The sequence below is a fragment of the Acomys minous genome (genome assembly GCF_964271855.1).
Source record: "Acomys minous genome assembly, chromosome: 13".
NCBI classification, from domain to species: Eukaryota; Metazoa; Chordata; class Mammalia; order Rodentia; family Muridae; genus Acomys; species Acomys minous.
The window spans coordinates 111,857,944-111,878,218 of NC_140495.1; the positions used below are offsets into that span (position 1 = coordinate 111,857,944).

General features: G+C 56.8%; 1 protein-coding gene across 10 annotated transcripts in view; it reads right to left on the minus strand.

Annotated features, from left to right (window-relative positions):
* The window catches only part of DDR1 (discoidin domain receptor tyrosine kinase 1), a 31,780-nt gene that overhangs the window by 371 nt on the left and 11,134 nt on the right, over window positions 1–20,275 (minus strand). For 2 of the 10 annotated variants that reach the window (XM_084753817.1, XM_084753815.1), the window contains exons 2-18: window positions 11,703–11,832; window positions 11,496–11,598; window positions 10,710–10,938; window positions 9,178–9,325; window positions 8,885–8,984; window positions 7,981–8,167; window positions 7,642–7,888; window positions 6,077–6,160; window positions 5,828–5,979; window positions 4,832–4,997; window positions 4,050–4,160; window positions 2,882–3,126; window positions 2,603–2,730; window positions 1,738–1,956; window positions 1,339–1,573; window positions 758–907; window positions 1–576 (exon numbers count right to left, since the gene is read on the minus strand). The exon at window positions 1–576 is cut by the window's left edge and continues 371 nt beyond it. In XM_084753817.1, coding sequence (XP_084609943.1) covers window positions 436–576; window positions 758–907; window positions 1,339–1,573; window positions 1,738–1,956; window positions 2,603–2,730; window positions 2,882–3,126; window positions 4,050–4,160; window positions 4,832–4,997; window positions 5,828–5,979; window positions 6,077–6,160; window positions 7,642–7,888; window positions 7,981–8,167; window positions 8,885–8,984; window positions 9,178–9,325; window positions 10,710–10,938; window positions 11,496–11,598; window positions 11,703–11,790 — 2,733 coding nt within the window. In that variant the 5' untranslated portion in view covers window positions 11,791–11,832 and the 3' untranslated portion in view covers window positions 1–435. Of the gene's footprint in view, window positions 577–757; window positions 908–1,338; window positions 1,574–1,737; window positions 1,957–2,602; window positions 2,731–2,881; window positions 3,127–4,049; window positions 4,161–4,831; window positions 4,998–5,827; window positions 5,980–6,076; window positions 6,161–7,641; window positions 7,889–7,980; window positions 8,168–8,884; window positions 8,985–9,177; window positions 9,326–10,709; window positions 10,939–11,495; window positions 11,599–11,702; window positions 11,833–15,952; window positions 15,977–17,518; window positions 17,680–17,991; window positions 18,242–19,448; window positions 19,531–20,275 lie in introns of those variants that run through there. The other 8 variants (XM_084753811.1, XM_084753818.1, XM_084753819.1 and 5 more) reach the window with 8 other exon arrangements.

A 20,275-nucleotide genomic window follows, 5' to 3' on the forward strand; every position in this document is an offset into this window, starting at 1 on the left:
ACCCCCTAGTTCTCAGCTGGCGGTGTCCAGTGTGTGACAGGAAGGAGGCTGGGGGCACAGCCAACCTCCCCGGGAACCAGTGTTGTCCAGTGGGGCCCAGGTGCTCCAGTGGGCCTTGTCCAGTGTGTGCCCTGTTTCTGCCCCCGTCCTTTCCCAGGAGGATGGCTGGAAGAAGTCAGGCAGGAGGATCCCAACCACAGGGCCAGCTGGGTGGGTGGTGCTCAGGAGAAGGAAGACCGGGAAAGGCGTAGGCATCCGGTAACAGAGGCTTCAGCTCCCTGGGCAGGCCCAGCCCACCTGCAGAAGTGTTGCCCCTCTTGGGGATGGGCAGGTCAGGAGATGGTGGGGCGGGGTGCCATAGGCTTCTCTCTCTGGTGTTAGTGTCCAGCGTCCTCCGGACGGCTCCCAATGGGAAAGGGCTGCAGGGTCCTGAGTTTACACTGTGTTGAGTGCGTCATCTGCCAGGAACCGATGAAGCTGGGCAAAGGGTGGCCGCTGCTCGGGCTCTCGGCTCCAGCACCGTAGCATGAGCTCATACAGGGTCTGCGGGCAGGCGGGAGGCCTGGACAAGTAGACCTGCGAGAGGCAAGGACAGGCACCCTTTAGTCCCCGCTCCTCCCACAAGCCACGCCCTCTCCCTATGACCTGCCGGCCCTGGTCCCTGAGTTCTTCCTGTCTTTCCATGCTCCGCCCCTCCGGGCCCCTCCCACAAGCCACACCCCGCCCCACAAGCCACGCCCCCTCCCTCGGCTCTGACCTGCCGGCCCTGGTCCCTGAAGAACTCGCCAGCGTTCTCGATGACCTGCTCGTCTGTAAGCTGCCCAAAGGGCTGGGACCTGCATAGCATCAGCACCTCCCATAGGGTCACTCCAAAGGCCCAGACATCACTCGCTGTCGTGAACTTCCCCTGGCACACGGGAAGGCAAAAAGGGCGGAGAAAGATCTCAGACAGGGTAGGTTTGAGGTCCGCCACCCTCACCCTGGGCTGTCCCCCCCCCTCGCCCCCTACCTAAGCCCCTTTCACCTGTGCCTGCCTCCCCCTGCCCCATCCTCCTTCTCCCAGTCCTCTTCCTACCTTCCCCCCCCGGCCCCCCCTCCCGGCTAGCTCTGAGCCGCTACCCTAACCCCTGCGCCTCAGCACCCACACTCTTGGCTCCTGGATTCCTTCTTTTCCCAGTTCCCTGATCCAGAGGGACCCTGGATTTCCAAACGAGGAGAGGGCAGTGGGGACTACATGGAGCCCGAGAAGCCGGGTGCCCCGCTTCTACCCCCACCTCCCCAGAACTGAGTGCGGAGGTGGGAGGGGGTGTGTGTACGGAGCCGGTGTTGGCCGCTCACCATGAGGATGCACTCCCACGCCATCCACCTGATGGGCAGCACCGCCCGGCCCTGCACACGGTAATAATCCCCAGCGTAGAGATTCCGGCTCATGCCAAAGTCGGCGATCTTGATGGTGAAATTTTCCCCAACCAGGCAGTTCCGGGTGGCCAGGTCCCGATGCACAAAGTTAAGTGTGGCCAGGTACCGCATGCCTGAGGCGATCTGGGCCCCCACGTGCAACAGCATAGGGTAGCTGAAGGAAGGGGTCAGAGACAAGGTCACTGGAAGTCCAGACCCCTCCCCACTTTGGGACCCGTACCTGCTCGTCCCTACCCCGTGCTCCCCTTCCTTCCTCCCTTCCTTCCCAGCTTGAGGGAGGGTCAGCAGACCCACACGGGGTACCCTTCGGAAGGGTACCTGATTGTGGGCCCCTGGTCAGACTCTCGGTCCCCAGGAAGCCCCTGCGTGGCCTTGTTTTCCAGCTGGTGAGCGCTAAGGAACTGGTTCAGGTCGCCGTTCTCCATGTAGTCTGTAATCATACAGAGGGGGTCGTCCTGCACACACACGCCCAGGAGCCGGATGATGTTTGGGTCCTTCAGCCGCGACATGATCTTCACTTCCTTTAGGAAGTCATTCCTGGAGAGGCGGGGAGAAGGCTGGGGACGCGCCAAGGCAGTGTGCCTTACTTCTTAACACCAAGGGTGTCCCCCAGACACCATGCTCCGTCGCTCCCTCACTTTTCTATACATCATTCCTGGTCCTTACCTAGCATTCTTTATTATTTTTTTTTTAAGATTTATTTATTTAATATTATATATACAGTGCTTTGCCTGCATGCACTCCTGCAAGCCAGAAGAGGGCGCCATATCACATTACAGATGGTTATGAGCCACCATGTGGTTGCTGGGAATTGAACTCAGGACCTTTGGAAGAGCAGGCGGTGCTTTTAACCACTGAGCCATCTCTCCAGCCCCTTAACCTAGCATTCTTAAAAATTATCTTTTTGTTTATTTGTTTGTTTTTTGAGACAGGGTTTCTCTGTGTAGCCTTGGCTGTCCTGGACTCCCTTTGTAGACCAGGCTGGCCTCGAACTCACAGCGATCCGCCTGCCTCTGCCTCCCGAGTGTTGGGATTACAGGCGTGCACCACCACACCCAGCTCTCTCAGCAGGTGTTAATTGACGATCGCTGCTCTCTATCCGGGAGTGGGGCCCCACATGACACTTCCGACCCTCCACGTTCCCCCGAGCATGTGTTTTCACTATTAATGCCATGGGTCTCACCTGGCATTTTTGGTGGCATCTGGCCGGAGGATCTTCACTGCTACCAGCAAGGGGTGTCCCTTGTGCACACTGATGGGGAAGTCACTACTGACTAGATCTTCAGGGTCCTCTACTTCACACAGGTGTACCTGGAGGATGACAGTCATCCACCAGGTCACCAGGTCCTCCCAGGGCACAGGGTCAGATGGCAGGTTGCCAGGCCGAGGAGGCACGTGGGGCGTGGCTACAAAGCCCTGGTGCGACCAGACCTGACGCTCCCAGAGCTGATTCCCTCCTTACCTCCCCAAACTGGCCCTCGCCAAGCTTTTCCTTGAACCGGAGCCGTGACCGGGGGAAATCCACTCTGGGGGGGCCGTCCCCAACCGCCCCTGGGGGCAGTGCGGGCACGGCGTAGGTGTTGCCCCCAGTGACGCCCTGCAGGGTGACAATGTCAGCTTCGGCATAGTGGGGGACGCTGTTCTGGGGAGGTGGGGGTAGAAGCGGGGCCCCCGGCTTCTCGGGCTCCATGTAGTCCCCACTGCAGGCTGGAGGGGTAACGGGAGAGAAGATAGGATGAAGGGTCGGGAGCAGCCCTGAGGTCCCAGAGGTCCCTCCCGCCTCTATGCCCGCTATGTCCCAGCTGCTGGCCTCAAACCAGAGGGGACAGTGCTACGCACCCAGAGGCTGCTGAGGAAGCACATACAGTTAAACAGAAGGTTCCAGGAAATTTTACCCTCTGGGGTCTCCCGGCACAACCCTGACGACAGTCTGGGCTGGAAGAGGGATTCCCTTCACCCAGCATCTGAAGGGTCCACGGTCGGTCCAAACCTCATCCCACTGACCAGCGAGCAGCCCCTGCTGCCACCAGCTCAGCCCCTCCCTGCCCCAGTTACTCCCCGCCCCGTCCCGCACACACCCAGCTCGAAGATAGGCAGAGACAGGGCACACAGAGAGGGGAGAGGGTGACAGGTCTTCACAGGCCCCCAAGACAAGATGTTCATAGACAAGAGAGAGGCAGAGTTGTCCCCTCCGGGCCCTGGGGAAGGGGCCACAATGAGAAAGCGACACAGAGGGAAGGAGGAGCAGATGGGAGGGCGGCATGAGCCTTCACCTCTGGGACTGCAGAGAGAGGACACAGGGGGAAGGGGGCAAGCGGCCAGGGTGAGGCCCTCCTCCTCCTCCTCCTCCTCCTTGTAGCTCTAGAGAGAGGGGAGAATAAAGGAGGGGTTACGGAAGAGTGGGCACCACAGCAGCGCCCCCTAGCTCTGGAGAGCAGTGTGAGGAAGAGGGGCCAGAGCTGAGGCCAGCAGCCTTCCCCTTGGCTCCAGGGGCGCCAGAGCTTTCAGCTGAGAGCTCAGGAGAGCAGAAGAGGCCACAGCGGGGCAAGCGGAGAGTGCCGGGTGTGAGGGCTTTTCCCTGCCAGGTAGAGGTGCGGGAGCCTGCGGAGCCCAGCAGCGGAGGGGCTTACCCTGGGTGTTGGTGGGTTTGGCCCAGGCGGGTGTGGGGGGGCCCGAGCCTCGAGAGGGACGGGCGTAAGTGGCCAGAAGGAGGCGGTAGGCCGGATTGGAGAGCAGCAACGCTGTCGGGAGAAGGAGGGGGAGAGACACGGGGGAAGGGATGAGACTCAAGGCTGGACAGACAGGGAGACCTGGGTAAGGCAAGACTCAGGAGACAGACAGAGCGCAGGAAGGCCTCCAGGGTAGCGGAGAGCAGAGTGGATGCTGGGTAGGTGAGGGTGGAAGCGTGGACGGCGGATGGATGCTCATGCTGATGTCTGAGCACTGGATGGACAAGTGGGTTTATGAAAATGGATGGAAGCTGATGGGTGGCTAAATGAGTGGACAAAGAGATGTGGATGGATGGGCAGACGGATGAGGATGCAAAGAACAAAGGCGGTCGTGGCGCACACCTTTAATCCCAGCACTCGGGAGGCAGAGGCAGGTGGATCGCTGTGAGTTGGAGGCCAGCCTGATCTACAGAGAGAGTCCAGGACAGTGAAGGCTACACAGAGAAACCCTGTCTCAAAAAAACAAAAACAAAACAAAACGTGGAGGGCACGACAGAAACCTATGACACAGTGACAGGATGAGACCATGGGCATTCTGGGTAATAGATAGGAAAGCCTTGGGGGAGACTCTATGGAGGTGGGTAGAAATGAGAAAGCGAGCCGGAACCGGTGTAGACAGCGAGTGGAAGAGAAGGGCAAGAACACAGGCAGAAGACAAGGTGGGGCTGGAGCAATGGCCTTACCAGAGCCATTGGGGACACAGGGCGCAGAGTGGGGCGGAGTCCCTCGGGGCCGGGGCTCCTGGTAAGGGGGTGGCTCTCGGGGCCCTGGGCGGTTGTTGATGAGGATGGTGTCCCCAGGGACAGAGAGGTGGACCGTCAGCTCCTCCTCCAACACGCGGCGCTCAGCCTGGTGATGGGATTGGTCAACGTTAGCGGAGCCGTGGCTCAGCACAGCTTCCTGAGTTGGCCGCTTCTCTCTTCCGAGTTTTCTCCTACGGCAGCCAGCGCTACACCCGTAGCTCCTGAGGCCCCAACACAAATCCGACCAGGCCCTAGTTATCAACCGCAATTGACGTCTCCCTCCCTGACCTGCGGGAGCCCAGGGCACACGGACAGCAGGCAACGGCCACCTGACCACTTCCCTGAGCTCCTCGCCAGCTTTTGCTCCCAGCACGTTGGGCTTGGACAGAGAAGAGCTTCAGGTGGAGGAAACTGAGGCAGGGAGACGTGTCCTCCCGGCTCCTCCCTGGGAGCTGGTCTGCCACCTGTTACACCCTGCACTACCTTGCAGGTGTGTGTGTGTGTGTGTGTGTGTGTGTGTGCGCGCGCCTCCCGTAACTGCCGCCCCCAACCCAAGGGGGCCCACAGTGGTGGGAACTGACTCACGTGGTGCTCCGCTCACACACCATGCTCACTCTTGAGAATGGTCACTGATTCTGAGATTAATCCAAGCTCTGTATATCCTACTGGCCCCTGACTGAGTGTGCATGTGTGCGCACACTCACACACATGTACACATCCACACACACACACACAAGAGCATACATGTGAGAGTGCACACACACACAGATACAGGGGCACTCATGTGAGTACACACATTCATGAGCACACGCACACACAGGCACACATACACTCACACCAAGGGCTTGCATGCTAGTGCACACCCACACACATGCGCGCGCACAGGCATGCATGTGAGCACACGCACTCACACACGCACGCCGATGCCCTGCCCACCTTGCTGAGCAGCCGGCGCCAGTGCAGCCTCCACAGCATGAGGGCGATGATGAGCAGCAGCAGCAGGATGATGGCCACCAGGCAGCCGATGAGGATGGCGGTCGGGCTCCCCTCTGCCTTGGCCACGGGCTGTTGGCCCCTCGGCTCCAGCTCTGACAGAGGAGAAAGGTCAGCGCCAGAGCCCCGGAGCCGCGTGCTGCCCCACCAGCCGCGGAGGCCCCGCAGGAACCCTGCCCCAGGCCTGCTCACCCAGGCTGCTGACGTTGGTGGGAGGAGGACCAGGCGGCCACCAGGGGGCGGGTGGGAGGGAGTCGGAGGAACCGTTCACCACATCTGGGACGAAGGAAGAAGAGGGAAGAGGGGGTCAGAGCAGGGACCCACCCGAGGGTACGCAGGTGTGCGTGCGTGCGTGCGTGCGTGCGTGCGTGCGTGCGTGCGTGCGAGCGAGCGAGCGAGACCCAGGGCGCTTAGTGACCAGTCAGAGCTGGGAAGAGGGGGACTCATGGAGGGGCCTTGGGCTCTGCAGGCTTAGAGAAAATGCTGCGGTCTTTCAGGCCTAACCACACTTCTGCTGCCCTCACTCCGATGGATCAGGAATCAGGGACTCATACAGGAAAGATCTGGGGACAAAGGTGACGTCTATAATCCTGACACTTAGGAGGCTGAGGCAGGGGGATCATGAGGGTTAGGCTGGTCCAGGTTACATAATGAGACCTGTCTAAAAAAAATTTTTTTGGGGGGGGGGGCCGAGTGTGGTGGCGCGTGCCTTTAATCCCAGCTGGCAGATCGCTGTGAGTTCGAGGCCAGCCTGGTCTACGAAGCGAGTCCAGGACAGCCAAGGCTACACAGAGAAACCCTGTCTTGAAAAACCAATAAATAAATAAAATAAAATAAAATAAGAATCTGCCTAGTCGTGGTGGCACAGGCTTTTCATCCCAGCACTCCAGAGGCAGATGGATGGATCACTGTGAATTCATGGCCATTGAGGGCCACACAGTGAGACCTTGTCTCAAAAAAAAAAAAAAACCCACAATAAAATGAAAAAGAACCTACACCACATACATACAGGAAAACAAAACAAAGACTCTACAAAGGCTGTGGTCTGATTATTCTGGCCCAGCTTGAGGATCTCACGGTGAGGCGGGTGGTTAAATAAGCCTAGCCCGCCCCATGGCAGGTTTCATGTTCTCACAGTGCCAGCCTAGGCCTAAGTTTCTGTTCCTCAGAAATAGAGACTTCAGTTACAGGGGAAAACCACAGGAAACGAGCATCCAATCAGAACTGGCCAAGACACCTGGCCAGGGGAAGAGAAGGTTGCCCAGCTGCACTTGAAGCAGGTCCCTAACTCATGACTAACTCCTGGCTTGGTTTTTCGAGACTGGGTTTCTGTGTAGCCTTGGCTGCCCTGTACTCGCGTTGTAGACCAGGCTGGCCTCGAACTCACAGGGATCTGCCTGCCTCTGCCTCCCGAGTGCTGGGATTACAGGCGTGCACCACCACTCCTGGCAATAAAGATGACCTAACTGAACCCGCAATTCCCCTAACTGGCTTTTAAAAAGAGCCTTCGAGGCTCACCTCCGTGATCACCTGAGTGGTGACCCCTGCATGCTGGACCTTCTGCGGAAATAAACGGCTCTTTGCTGTTTACAAACTATCTGAGCCTGGGGGGGGGGGGTCTCTCCTTCCGTGAATTTCGGACCCTAACAATGGATGGGAGGAGACCTGGGATCCATAGGCCAGGGACACCACGGGGTTAACAATCAGGTGATAGACAAATCTAAGCAGGCTAGGGCCAGGCAAGTTCTGCAGCTTACCGGAGATGAAAGAGATCTCGCTGAAGAGTAACCAGGGTCCTGCAAAGAGGAACCGGCACTGCAGGAAGCGGCCCACGCGGCCACCCAGGGGCACGGAGACGGCCCTGGCTCTGGGGTCTCCGAGGCTGCCCCCCAGGGCATGGCGCACGGGCTCTCCCTCCCAGGCCATGGCAGGACCCCGTTTAAATCGGCATTCCACCCCGCCCGGCAGGCGCGCTCCCAGGGTGTGCATGTTGTTACAGTGGACCTGAGGGAAAGAGAGCAGGGGGGGCAGGGGGGACACCGAGTCAGGACCAGGGAAACCCAGTGGCCGCCTCCCGGAGGGCAGAACTCACTCACCTGCATGGTCTGGAAGGTCCTCAGCCGGTCAAACTCAAACTCCATCTCCACGTAGCCACCGGGAAAGCTGTGGTTGCTCCACCCCACGTAGTCGTAGCCCGGCCAGACCCGCAGCTCCAGGCTCTGCCTGAAGTCATCCAACCCTACCACGCCGTCTGCCAGTTGGCCCAGACCTCCGTACTGCAGCCTGAGTGGAGGGGACGGGAAGGGAACGGTGAGGGACGGTGGTGAGGTCCGTGCGTGAGTTCTGCCCGCGCACTCCCGATAGCCTGGTTCTCACCCACTCCCCCTTCCCTGCCCATCCCCCGCTCACGCAATGCTCTCCTGTATGCACCGCACTCACAACCATCACAAGGTGTTCTGTGGTCACACACCGCGGTGCAGTGCCACCTCTAAGGTGCACAGGTCAGTCTATGGTGTGCACTTTCTGTAGCATTCCCAGCCGATACTCTTGGCTGTCCGTAGACCCCGGCTTTGATTTTTAGATAGTCTCAGGTAGCCAGGGGGGCCTTTGACTTGCTGTGTAACAAGACTGACTGAAGTCCTTGACGCTACTGCCTCTGTCTCCCAAGTACTGGGCTTACAGACTTCCAGATGTCCTGCAGGTTTTCTTTCAAGGTGGTCCTCATCTGGACCACCGGGTGCCTCTTCCTAATCCACACAGATTGGCCTTTGGGCTAGTGGCCACCTCACTATCCTTTGTTCCCGGCCTGTTCTCCCCAGTTCTTCCATGCCACTGCCCAGGGTACGCCCTGCTCTACCTCACCTTACAGTCAAGCATGCACAAACATACACACATACATACATACATACATACTACACAGATACATGCAGGTACACACGCACGCACGCACTAGCCTTCTCCCACCCCAAGCTCCACGTTCCGCGGGGCCATCCCCCTTACCCGCCGGCGGTGTATCCGTCGTAGGTGGAGTCATTGAGATGCACCACCTCAGACAAGTACATGGTCTGCCCCACGGGGGCTGTGTACGACAGGAGTCCGTCTGGGGGGTGGAAAGAGGAGAGTTAGGGGCGTCAGACCTGAGGGACTGCAGCTCCCTTACTAGTGTGGAGAAGGCAACACTGTCCCGTCGCTGACAGCTTCCTGACAGGAGAGATCCCCATGCCCCTCTTCACGTCCTCTCCATCCCGTGCTCCCAGGACTGGAGAGGGCTCTGCAGCGCCTGACCTACTCACCCCGCCAGAGGCAGCCGTAGAGCTCCACCCTCAGACAGACACTCATGACGCGGTCCGCCCGGGGGTAGAAGCGGACCAACCGGGCCACCATGGGGGGCCCAAGGTCCTTCAGCACCACTCCCCCAGGATCCTCATTACCCGAAATCACCTGCGGGCCAGGAAAAGAAAAAAGGCGGCTGGGTGGGTAGGGCTCCAGGAGACAGCTAACCTCCTAGCCTTCAGGGGTCACCGAGAGGCCGGCACAGGGTGACACTGAGCTCACGGTACTGTGGGGGAGGACGCAGCTGGGCATTTAAAAAAGGGGGTTCTGTATCAGTGACCACTGGTGCCTCTGGAAGCTCTGGAGGTCTGTCCTCAGTTGCACCTCAGCTCCCCTCTCCCCTGGCCTGGTCCCATGTGTCCATGTGCCTCCGAGCCGTTCGTGCGGCTGCATCCAGACCCTCACCCAGGCCCGGAACCCTGGCTCAGCCCCTCCTTCCCCTCCTCTCCTTCACTCCACTCCCTCTGTCCGTTCAAGAGCTGACTGAGCGCCCACTCTGGACCAGACATGACCTCAGTGGTCAGTCTCCCTCACAGGACAGCTGTGAGAAACAAGGGACAGTGTGTGGCAGAGCAGCAGTGAGGTGGGTGTCCAGAGCGAGGTCTGCAGGGGGTGACATCTCCCTGCAGAACCAGATGGAGCAAGAGGGAGCCTGTGGGCGTGGGGGGGGGGATGGGGGCGGAGGGTGGGGGTGGAGGAGGGCCTGCCAGGCCTACAGAGCAACAAGTGTACAAGCCCTGACTGTGGGGAGGGACCCGGGTTTGTTCCATGAACAGCAATAAAGATGTACGTATGGTGGTACGGCCACCGTGTATGTACACGCCCATAGGTTTGCACACTTGAGTGCAGTACCTGCAGAGACCGAGGAGGGTGCAAGGTCCCCTGGTGCTGGAACTAGACTAATCAAATCACACTGCACTCAGCCAAAAAACTAGGGTTTTTGTTATTGTTTTTGTTTTCTGACAGAGCCAAAGCCATCGCTGGGCTGAGAGCTGGGTCTGACTTACTCCAGCAAACGCGTGCTGTTTGTAGCCCTGAGGAAGAGGTTGGTTACGTAGTAGACAGGCTGCTGGTTCAGACTTCGCGTCAGCCGGATCAAACAGAACAACTTAGAGGTGGGACCGGAAGGGGAGGCGAGTGGTGGGGCTCAGGAAACCCCACAGAGGAGCCGAGAGAGTGAACCACCGCTTCCATCTTAGTTTACATCTTAGTTTACGGTCTGAGTTACTAAACATGGCATGGGGGGCTGGGGGAGGGAGGGAAATGTCCCCAGGTTGAAAACAAGAAAAAGGAACAGGTCTGAGGTAGGAGTGGGAACCCCGGTCCACTGGAGCAATCGAGGGTGAGGCTCCCGTGGGATGTTGTAACACTGGAGATGCTTGGGCGGGCGCGGGCGCGGGCGCGGGCGCGGGTGGTTGCGAATGCTGTGTGGGGCCTGGTGAGGAGAGGGATGCTGTCCTTCCCAGATGCCCCTCCTCCCTCCCAGCCTCACCTCCTGACCCCAGCGGTCCTTCCAGTCCATCCAGCGGCGGCCGTCTCGGGAGTACCGCAAGCGGTAGCTTCGGGAGAACTCTTTCCCCAGCCCGCCCGCATGGCGTCCCTGTGTGCCCACCAGAGCCACCAGGTGCAGCCTCCGGAGGTCCACCTGCAGGTACTCATCTTCTTTGGGGAACACGGGCCCTGCAGGGCACCACGCCCCATCTCCATCACTGCTTTCCAGCCTGGGAGGAAGAAAGAGGTCGGTCGGGCAGCACTCGACCCTCTGTCTTTTCTGCTGGCCCCGCTGTGTAACCCTTAACCTCTGTTCTTTCTGAGTGATGGGGTTACGGCATATGTCTCCACGCCCGTTTATGGGGCGCTGGGAGTTGAATACAGAACTTCATACGGGGGGGGGGGCACGTTGCCAGCCTGCGGTGGGTCTATTTAAAACCTGCTCCCAAAAGCCGGGAGTGGGTGGCGCACGCCTTTAATCCCAGCACTCGGGAGGCAGAGGCAGGTGGATCGCTGTGAGTTTGAGGCCAGCCTGGTCTACAAAGTGAGTTCAGGACAGCCAAGGCTACAACAGTGAAACCCTGTCTCGAAAAAAACCTAAATAAATAAATAAATAAATAAATAAATAAATAAATAAATAAATAAAACCTGCTCCCACCACACTGCGTATGTCTCGCTGGCCTGGGCCCTTCTCAAAAGCCTCTTGGCTTGCGCAGAGGGGCTGGACAGGCACAGTTGGGGTCCATAAAAGAGCTTCGTCAAGGAGATTTCCCCCAGGGTCAGGTACCTGCTATGGCGGGCAGCTGTGGAGTCCGACCAGGAGCTGGACACGGAGATGTCGCTATCGGGAATGGTACGGTCCTGCATGCCCAGGGCATAGCGGCATTTGGCTGAAGGACACAGGCACAGGATGCAGTCAGGGTCTTCCCCTCCCTAGCCCCACCCCAAGTTTCTGACCCCCAACCTCTACTCCTCAGAGATTCAGCCTCCTCACCAGGGTCAAAGTGTCCTTTCATGTCAGCATCTCCAATTGTCACCAGAAGCAGCAGTAGCAGTAGAGATGACAGGGCCCCTGTCCCCATTGCTCCTGATCCCTCTGGCCTACGGAGGAGAGGACAGCATCTCTGCAGAGGACACACAGGGAGAAGGGTCTAGGTGCAGCCAACAGCAAGAGACAGACAGGAAGGGTGGTTCAGGGACCAGAACAGTAAAGCAGCCAAAAACAAAAGTAAGAAGTCACTGTTTAGAGTGTGGTTCTAGGTGGTGGCGCACACCTTTAATCCCAGCACTTGGGAGGCAGAGGCAGGCGAGTTGCAGTGAGTTCGAGGCCAGCCTGGTCTACAAAGCGAGCCCAGGACAGTCAAGGCTACACAGAGAGACCCTGTCTCGAAAAACCGAAAAATAGAAAATAAAAAAAATAGAATGTGATCCGGGTGGTGGTGGCGCACACCTTTAATCCCAGCACTCGGGAGGCAGAGGTGGGGCGGATCGCTGTGAGTTCGAGGCCAGCCTGGTCTACAAAGTGAGTCTAGGACAGCCAAGGCTACACAGAGAAACCTTGTCTCGAAAAACAAAAAAACAAAAAAAAAAATGTGGTTCTACTTTTAGGCCTGCCTCCTACACACCAGACACTGGCTCAGCCCTTAAACGTGACTTCATCATCAGCCACAGAATAAGATGCGTGTTTAACACACAAAGAAACCAGATGGAGACTCACTCAGTCTACAATGTGCCAAAAACCCCTCTACGCCTTCAATCAATAAAGAAAATAAGGACAAAACCAAAATAAAAACAAAACAGTGACTTCAAAGATGTAAGCTACACACAGAACAGGAAAAAGGGTCAATAGTTATAATAAACTAAGAGTGCTTACAAACAGACAAGAGGAACAATTATACAAACAACCCAATGTAGATACGGCCCAAAACTCTGAATATTCACTCCACAGAAGAACAAAGCAAACTTGTTTAAAATGCATATTTTAAGAAATAACCAGGTTCATTAGAATCAGAAAAATACAGATCAGACTGACAGGAATATTGTTTGAGTCAGGTCTTTACTGTGTAGCCCAAGCTGACCTCACACTTACTATGTAAGCCTACACTGATCTTGAACAATCTTCCTGTCTCAATACCCCAAATACTGGAATTACAGACACACACTTTACATGCCTAACGTGACAAAGTATTTTTAAAAGATTTCTTAACTGGAGAGTTGGCTCAGAGGTTAAGAGCACCGACCGCTCTTCCAAAGGTCGTAAGTTCAATTCCCAGCAACCACATGGTGGCTCACAACCATCTATAATGAGATCTAGTGTCCTCTTCTGGCTTGCAGGTTGGATATTGTATACATAATAAGTAAAGAAATCTTTTTTAAAAAACAAACAAACAAACAAAAAAAAAACACCGGCTGCTCTTCCAGAGGACGGTGGTTCAGCTCCCAGCAACCACATGGCGGCACACGACTGTAACTCCAGTTCCAGGGGATCTGACACCCTCACAGACATGCGTGCAAGCAAAAAACAAATGCACATAAAAAATACAGAGGAATCATCAAGATTTTTTTTTAAATATTTAATTTAATTTTAATTTGTGTATGTTGGTGTGAGGGTGTCAGATCTTGGAGTTGCAGACAGTTGTGAGCTGCCATGTGGGTGCTGGGAATCTAACCCTGGTCCTTTGGAAGAGCAGGCGGTGCTCTTAACCACTGAGCCATCTCTCCAGCCCAAGATTTTTTTTTTAATTTTATATTCATATTAGTGTTTGCATGTACAGTTGTGTGCCACATGCCTGCAATACTTGAAGAGGCCAGAAGAGGGAGCCAAAACCCTAGAACTTGAGCTATTGGTGGTTGTGACTGGACTCTATGTCGGGTCCTCTGCAAGAGCAGTAAGTGCTCTTAAACACTCAGCCATCTCTCCAGCTCCAGCAAAGTATTTTTAAAGATTATATCTTTGTAGGAAGAGGGGACAAAGGCGAAGCCACCATGGCGTGGGGGTGGGGGCATCTGCTACAGTATTGTCATCGGCTTGGAAAGCAATCCAGCCATGTGATCATGTCAGTTCAAACAGGGAGCAGCGGAAGAATTGCGAGGCGTGAGAACGCAAAACTGCCCTGCCCAGATGTCCATCACGGAGCCCTTGGTGAGGACCCAAGCTCCTAAGCTATGTGAGTGCCCAGGGGGGATGTTTTCTGAGGTGTTATGTTATGGGGGGGAGGGGTAAGTTTCTACGCAGCTACAAAAAGAAAAACAGTAATGAGCCAGAGAGATGACTCAGAGGGCAAAGGCACTTGGCCCCTAAGCTCGATGACCCCGAGTCGTATCCCTGGGACTCACTCAGGGACTGAAGGTGAAAATCAACTTTTTAATTAGTCCGTTTGTTTTGAGACACGGTCTGTCTACATAGCCCTGACTGTCCTGTGACTGTGTAGACCAGGCTGGACTTGAACTTACGGAGATCCACCTGCTGCTGGGGTTAAAGATATGTGTCACCATCACTGGCAGGATGGTGAAAGCCATCCTCTGACCTACACATGCACAAATAATATGAATATATATGTGTGCATATAATATACATACTATATATATGTATGATATATAATAATTATATATATATTAAAGAAAAGGCTGGAGAGGTGGCTCAGCAGTTGAGAGTACTGGCTGCTCTTCAGAGGACCCAAGTTAGATTCCCAGCAACATGGACAGTCACAACCATCTGTAACTCAAGTCCCCGGGGACCCAATGTTCTCTTCTGGCCTCTGAGGACACCACAAACGCCTGTGGTACACAGACACACATGTAAGGCAAAACACCCATACAAATCACATAAATAATAGTAAATACATTTACTCTAAAACAAAACAAAGCAGGGTGTGGTAGCATACGCTGGTGATCCTAACACGTGAGAGGTGAAGGATCAGGAGTTCAAGGCCAGGCACAGCCCCATCCTAAGGTTGAATCCAGCCTGGGCTCCATGGGACTCTGAATGAAGCACCAAAAAACCAAAAGACAACAAACATTTTTAAAGAAAGAGAGAGAGAGAGAGAGAGAGAGAGAGAGAGAGAGAGAGAGAGGGAGGGAGGCTGGAAAGATGGCTCAGCAGCTAGGCACACCTGTCGTTCTTACAGGGGATTTCAGCTCAGTTCCCAGCACCCACACTGTGGATCACAACCATCCATCCAAAACTCCAGTCCTACGGAACCCAATGCCCTCTTCTAAGCTTCATGGGCATCAGGCACACACACACACACACACACACACACACACACACACACACACTGCACAGACACACATGCAGGAAAAACACTTATGAACAAAAAAATAAAAAATACATACATACATCTGAATTTAAAAAAAAAAGAAGAAGAAGAAGAAGAAAGTATGAGTCTTCCTCACTGTGTGCTCCTCACAGCGCTGCTGACCAGGGTAAGGAGAACTCACTCCACCCTGTGAAGACGAGGGCGGACAAACCCGTGCAGGCCCACACGCTCATGGGTATGTCTAGTGAGGCTGTGCACCAACACAAACAGGGAGGGCAGAGCACAAAAAAAGAGAGACAGGCAGAGGCAGGTGGATGGCTGCGAGTCTGAGGCCAGCCTGGTCTACAAAGCGAGTCCAGGACAGCCAAGGCTACACAGAGAAACCCTGTCTCGAAAAAAAGAGACAACGGGTTGGCTGTGCTAACGCTCTAAAACCTGTGAGATAATGACATGCATTCCTGTAAAAGCATGCAACATATAAGCCAACGTCAGGCTTTCAAAGCATAGAGGTGCCCTACAGACCTGCATTGGCCTTCCTGAGGAAAATACCCTAGAAGGAAGTGGCCGCTGACACCTCACACCTTAAAGCCTGCAACCTAAGGCCAAGACTCCATCAACTCTCCAAACTTGCTGTCCTCCATAGGTGCTGCAGTAGCTAGACCAGCTGACTGGACACCTGAGAGCTTGGCAGGGAGCCCACCTGGACCTAACTGGGTGCTTTCTCTGTTCCTTCTGAGGTTCAGGCAGCTCACCCCCTCCCCAGAACCTTCCCAGCTGAAGTCTCCATATAAACAAGGAGATCTGCAGTCCTCTGTGGTGGGGACACCTGGTAATGCCTGAAGCCTGGGCTGAATTCTAAAGGTCTTGGAACGCTGAGGGACACCTACTGCTGCCCCTCAGACCCTCCTGCCACTGGGTCCGTCCCCTCCCCCAGCCCTCCTTGCCGGGCCTCTGACATCCCGTTGCCCCAAGTTCCCAGACTTACTACTGAAGATAGCAGAAGAGCCTTGGGCTGAGAAGAGGCTGAGTTGCCTTGGAGATGAGGGCAGGCTTGACTACTGGGAAGCCAGGTCACCCCAGGAGGTAGGAGGAGTTGGGGGGAGACTCCCCCACCCCTTTGTCCTCCTCCAGCTGCTCCCACAATGCTCTAGGGCAGGAATGTAAGAGGCAGCTGAGACCCCCCATCACCAAAGCAGCAGCTGAGGGGGCTGACTCAGTTGCCAGAGGGCACTTGGCTATCGACAAGAGAGCCCAGAACCAAATGGCATCAGGACCAGTCCCTTGAGGGTACAGCCCCATGGTGCAGCGGAGCGGGCTGGGCCCATGGGGCTGAAAAGTCTGGCAGGGAATCTCTGGGTGCCACTCTCCACCCCCACCACGGCAGTAACAGCAAGCCCCTTGTTCCCCTGGGCAACCTTCACGTCCATCCCAGATGAGTCATCGGAGCCAGACAGTACTGAGAGGAGCCTGGGGCAGAGACACAAAGCCAGGCAGGAGGAGACAGTGCAGAAACACAAAGCCAGGAGAGAGGTAAATAGAGCAGGCTCCGGAGCAGGGCGCAGGGCCAAGTGGGGGAGCTACAGGAATGCACGCTGACAAGGTCTGGGACAATCCTTGCCCATTGTCCCCTAGGACCTGATTAACACAATCACACAGGCTCAATGAATGGCCCCTCCTCAACCAGTTACAAGCCGAGCTCTAACCCTAACCCTAACCCTAACCCTAACCCTAACCCTAACCCTCCTAAACCTCTTCTCTCAGTTCTGAGAGCTGCAGACACACACACACACACACACACACACACACACACACACACACACGGTGAGACTTAAGTCCACTGTAAACACTAACTGTACCATGCTCACACCTTTGGGGTGTCTTGCAACCTCTCACAAGCATTCTTTTCTTTTCTTTTTGCCTCCCGCCACCTCCCGCCTCTACAGCTTATCCTGTTGGCCTGTGCCCAACCCCCAAGGCCGCACCACACACACCTAGGCATCTTCTGCCGTGTCTGTTTGATTGCTTTATGTTTTTCAGGTGGGTGGGAGGGATTGGTTGGTGGGGTTTTGTTGTCATTTGGGGGGGGACTTTTTGAGACAGGGTCTCACAAATGTAGACCCGGCTGGCCTGGAACTCACCAAAATCCCCCTGCCTCTGAGTGCTGGGATTAAAGACACTACAGCAAGATGGTTGGTTTTGCCTCCACCCCCCCCCCCCAGAGACTGCCATTAGAAGTGTGTGCCACACACCCTGAGGTAACCTATAAAGTCAGATCTCACCAGTTAGTGAGTTAGTTACCACTCGTAAATACTAAATGGCAGACATACGCTCCTGTGATCAGAAAACAATGTAAGGCACACTCAGGCCCTGGGGTACAGGATCCTCAGAAAACTGGGCCACCCCCCAAACACACATAGATGAATAAGCCTGCGAGAGGCCAAGAGCAGGTGGGGACAGGTGGAACTGAGCTAGGAAGAGCAGCCATTTCTCCACGTTCTCCCGCATTCCACTATGTGTGACCCGACCCTACAGCGCCAGCGTCTGGACACACCTCCATCCTCAAGCAGTCAGTTCCTGGCCAACCAGACGATGGCTGGGAGCGCGGGTGCTGGACAGAAATGCCCGGCCCAGAAGGGTACCCTGGGAGTGTTGCTCACTGGGCGGTGACCTCGGTCTCTTGGCACAACCCGGCAACCACCGAGTGTGGCTGGTCTGGTAGGTTGGGCGTCGGGCTGGCTCTCTCTGGCCTGGGCAGCTTAACAGAGCATGCCAGTAAGCACGGCAGAGGGGGAACACCGAGAGGATGATGACTCAGTGGGCTACAAATGCGCACCTGTCCTCTTGGGGCTCGGCTCTCCCCCTCACCGAGGAAAACACAGATCCTTCCCTACCAGAAAATACTTATTCGGAAAGTCAGGGCCTTCTGTTTCGAATGGGGAATGGAAACCCCGAGGCGACGGGCCAGAGCTGGGGCTCCCCAACCCGCGACCCCTGCCTCTTGCGCATCCCCACCTCGCTTCCTACCTCTCCGCGCTCTCCGGGGCCGACCCGTGCGTCCGGCCCCGGCTTGGGGCCTCCTCCGCGGCGGGGCGCGGGAGGGGAGCGCAGGCGCCGGCGGGGCTCGGGTGTCGGGAGGCGGCTCCCGCGAGCAGCTGTCGGGGGCCTGTTCCGGGGAGAGAAGCCAGCGCCGGGCCGGATCGCGCCCTGGCGCCGCCTCCTCGCGCCAGTCCCCTCCCGTCCTCCCGCCCCGGCGCCCGCGCTCCCACGCCCGGCGCCGCCCCTCGCTCCTCTCCCAGCGCGGTGCCTGCCCCGCAAGTGCCCCCCAAAGCTCAGCCTTCCCCTAGGTGATCCTCACGCCCATCCCCCGCCGCCGGATGCTGGGGCACAGCATCACCAGCACGGACCCGGCTGCAGCCTGGCCAGGGCCCTCCACGCGGCGGCCCGCACGGAGATGGCGCATTCCCTCCTCCCCTTTTTCTGGGCATGGTTCCTGGAGTGAGAGGGAGAGACGCTGGGAGAAGCAGCCCCAGGGCGTGCAGGAAGGAGCAGGTTCTAACAAGCCCAGCTCCGGAGCGAGAGCCGGAGCCCGGCTGGGGGGAGCGAGACGGGCTCACCTACCTAGTTAGACCATCTTGGTTTTCGTTCTTTGCTACCCACCCACCCCTCAGGCTCCCAAGCTAGATTACCCCGAGCCTGAGAGGCGACCACTTTTAGTCTCCACTTCTCTCTGCCAACTTCTTCCAGAACCTCTCCTCAGCTCTGCAGCTCCCTCTTGTCCTCTCAGGAGCCCTGAGGTCCAACCCCCTCCCCCCCGAAGTTCTGGGTCCCCCAGGCAAGCCTCCCTCAGTCACAGCCAGCTCGGTCCCTGGTGGGAGCCGCAGCCGAGTCTGGTTTCTGGCAAGGAGAGGCGCAAAACGAAGCCAAGACCGGGTGGGGGTGGCGGAGGGAGATAGAGAGGCACCCTGGAAATCAGACGCTGTCCAAAAAGCTGGGAACACAAGACCCGGGGACGCAAGGAAACAATGAAGTGAGAGGGAGAGATGGGGGCAGGGAGGAACGGCGGCAGGGCTTGGGTGGGAGGTGTTCCTACCCGTCCAACGCCACCTGTCTGTCAGTCCTACCCTGTCCACACCCCTGTACCTGCCAAGTACCCAGACAATGTCAGGTCACAGTAAAGTCTCCGGCGACCTTGCCGGTCTTACCACCCTGTTGCGCTTTCCAACTGATTGAAAACTCACACACCCAAAAGCATTTCCAAACAGTCTCAAGAGAAACACAAAGTCCAAACCAGACAAGTACACAAAAAACCACCAGGAAGGTAAGCTGCTCCTAGGAGGAGGCCAAGGCAGGCTGGGTCTCCAGTTTACAAACCCAGGGCCCCTCCAGCTGATGACGGACATGAGAACCGCCCCCATGGTCACTGGGAGAATGGCCTCCGGAGCTCTTAGGGACCACTCCAACCCCCTCCCCAAATCACCTACCGCTCTGCAGACAGCCATAGGAAAGCTGGGCCCCGCAGAGGCAGGGCGGGGTGTGGAGCCTGCTTGGGGGTGGGGCAAGGTTTCCAGGTAATCTCACCTGTGCTGGTGACAGCCCCTCCTCCTAGGAGGGACGCTCTGGGGGAAGCACCGGACAGGAAAAGCAAAGCTGAAATCTCCTCCTCATACCCTGTGGGACATTCCACGCCCCCGACCCTCCCTGACCAGTGATGGGTCCATGGGAGGTGTGGAGGAAACCAGAGTCTCCAAGCCTCAGCCCCTTCCTCACTCTCCCGGGAAAAATTCCTAATCGGTGATGCCCACCTCGCCCCAGACCAGGCCTGGAGGAGTAGGAGGGACGCCGGGCTGGGGCTCAACGGAGTCAAGTGACTGCAGAAAAGGAGCTGGAGCCGCCTGGAATGTGCTGCTTGGAGCCCAGATTCCCAGGGGCCAGAGAGGGAAATCCCAGGGAGCCCACCGCCCCTCTCCCCCGCCAGTCACAACGCCAGAGGCCTCCACTGTACCCTAGAGGCCCTCATGCACACTCTCCCATGCTGGACTGACTTTTTCCGCAAGCCCAGCTGGGGGAAAATGTGAAGAGAGGCCCGTAGGAGAAACAGGGGCTCAGCCCCAGGCCTGCAGACCACCCGGCCTCTGCAGGGAAGCAGGACAGAACCACTGAGTTAGGTAGACCAGATGGACCCACCCTCACTGCCCCCAACACACACTGCCCTGAGTTGCAGCTGCCTCTGGGGAGCAGGTCGGGTCAGCAGCTGGGGAGAATGGGGAGCTTCTGGCGGGGGGTTGGGGGGGAGCTGGAAAAGACCCCA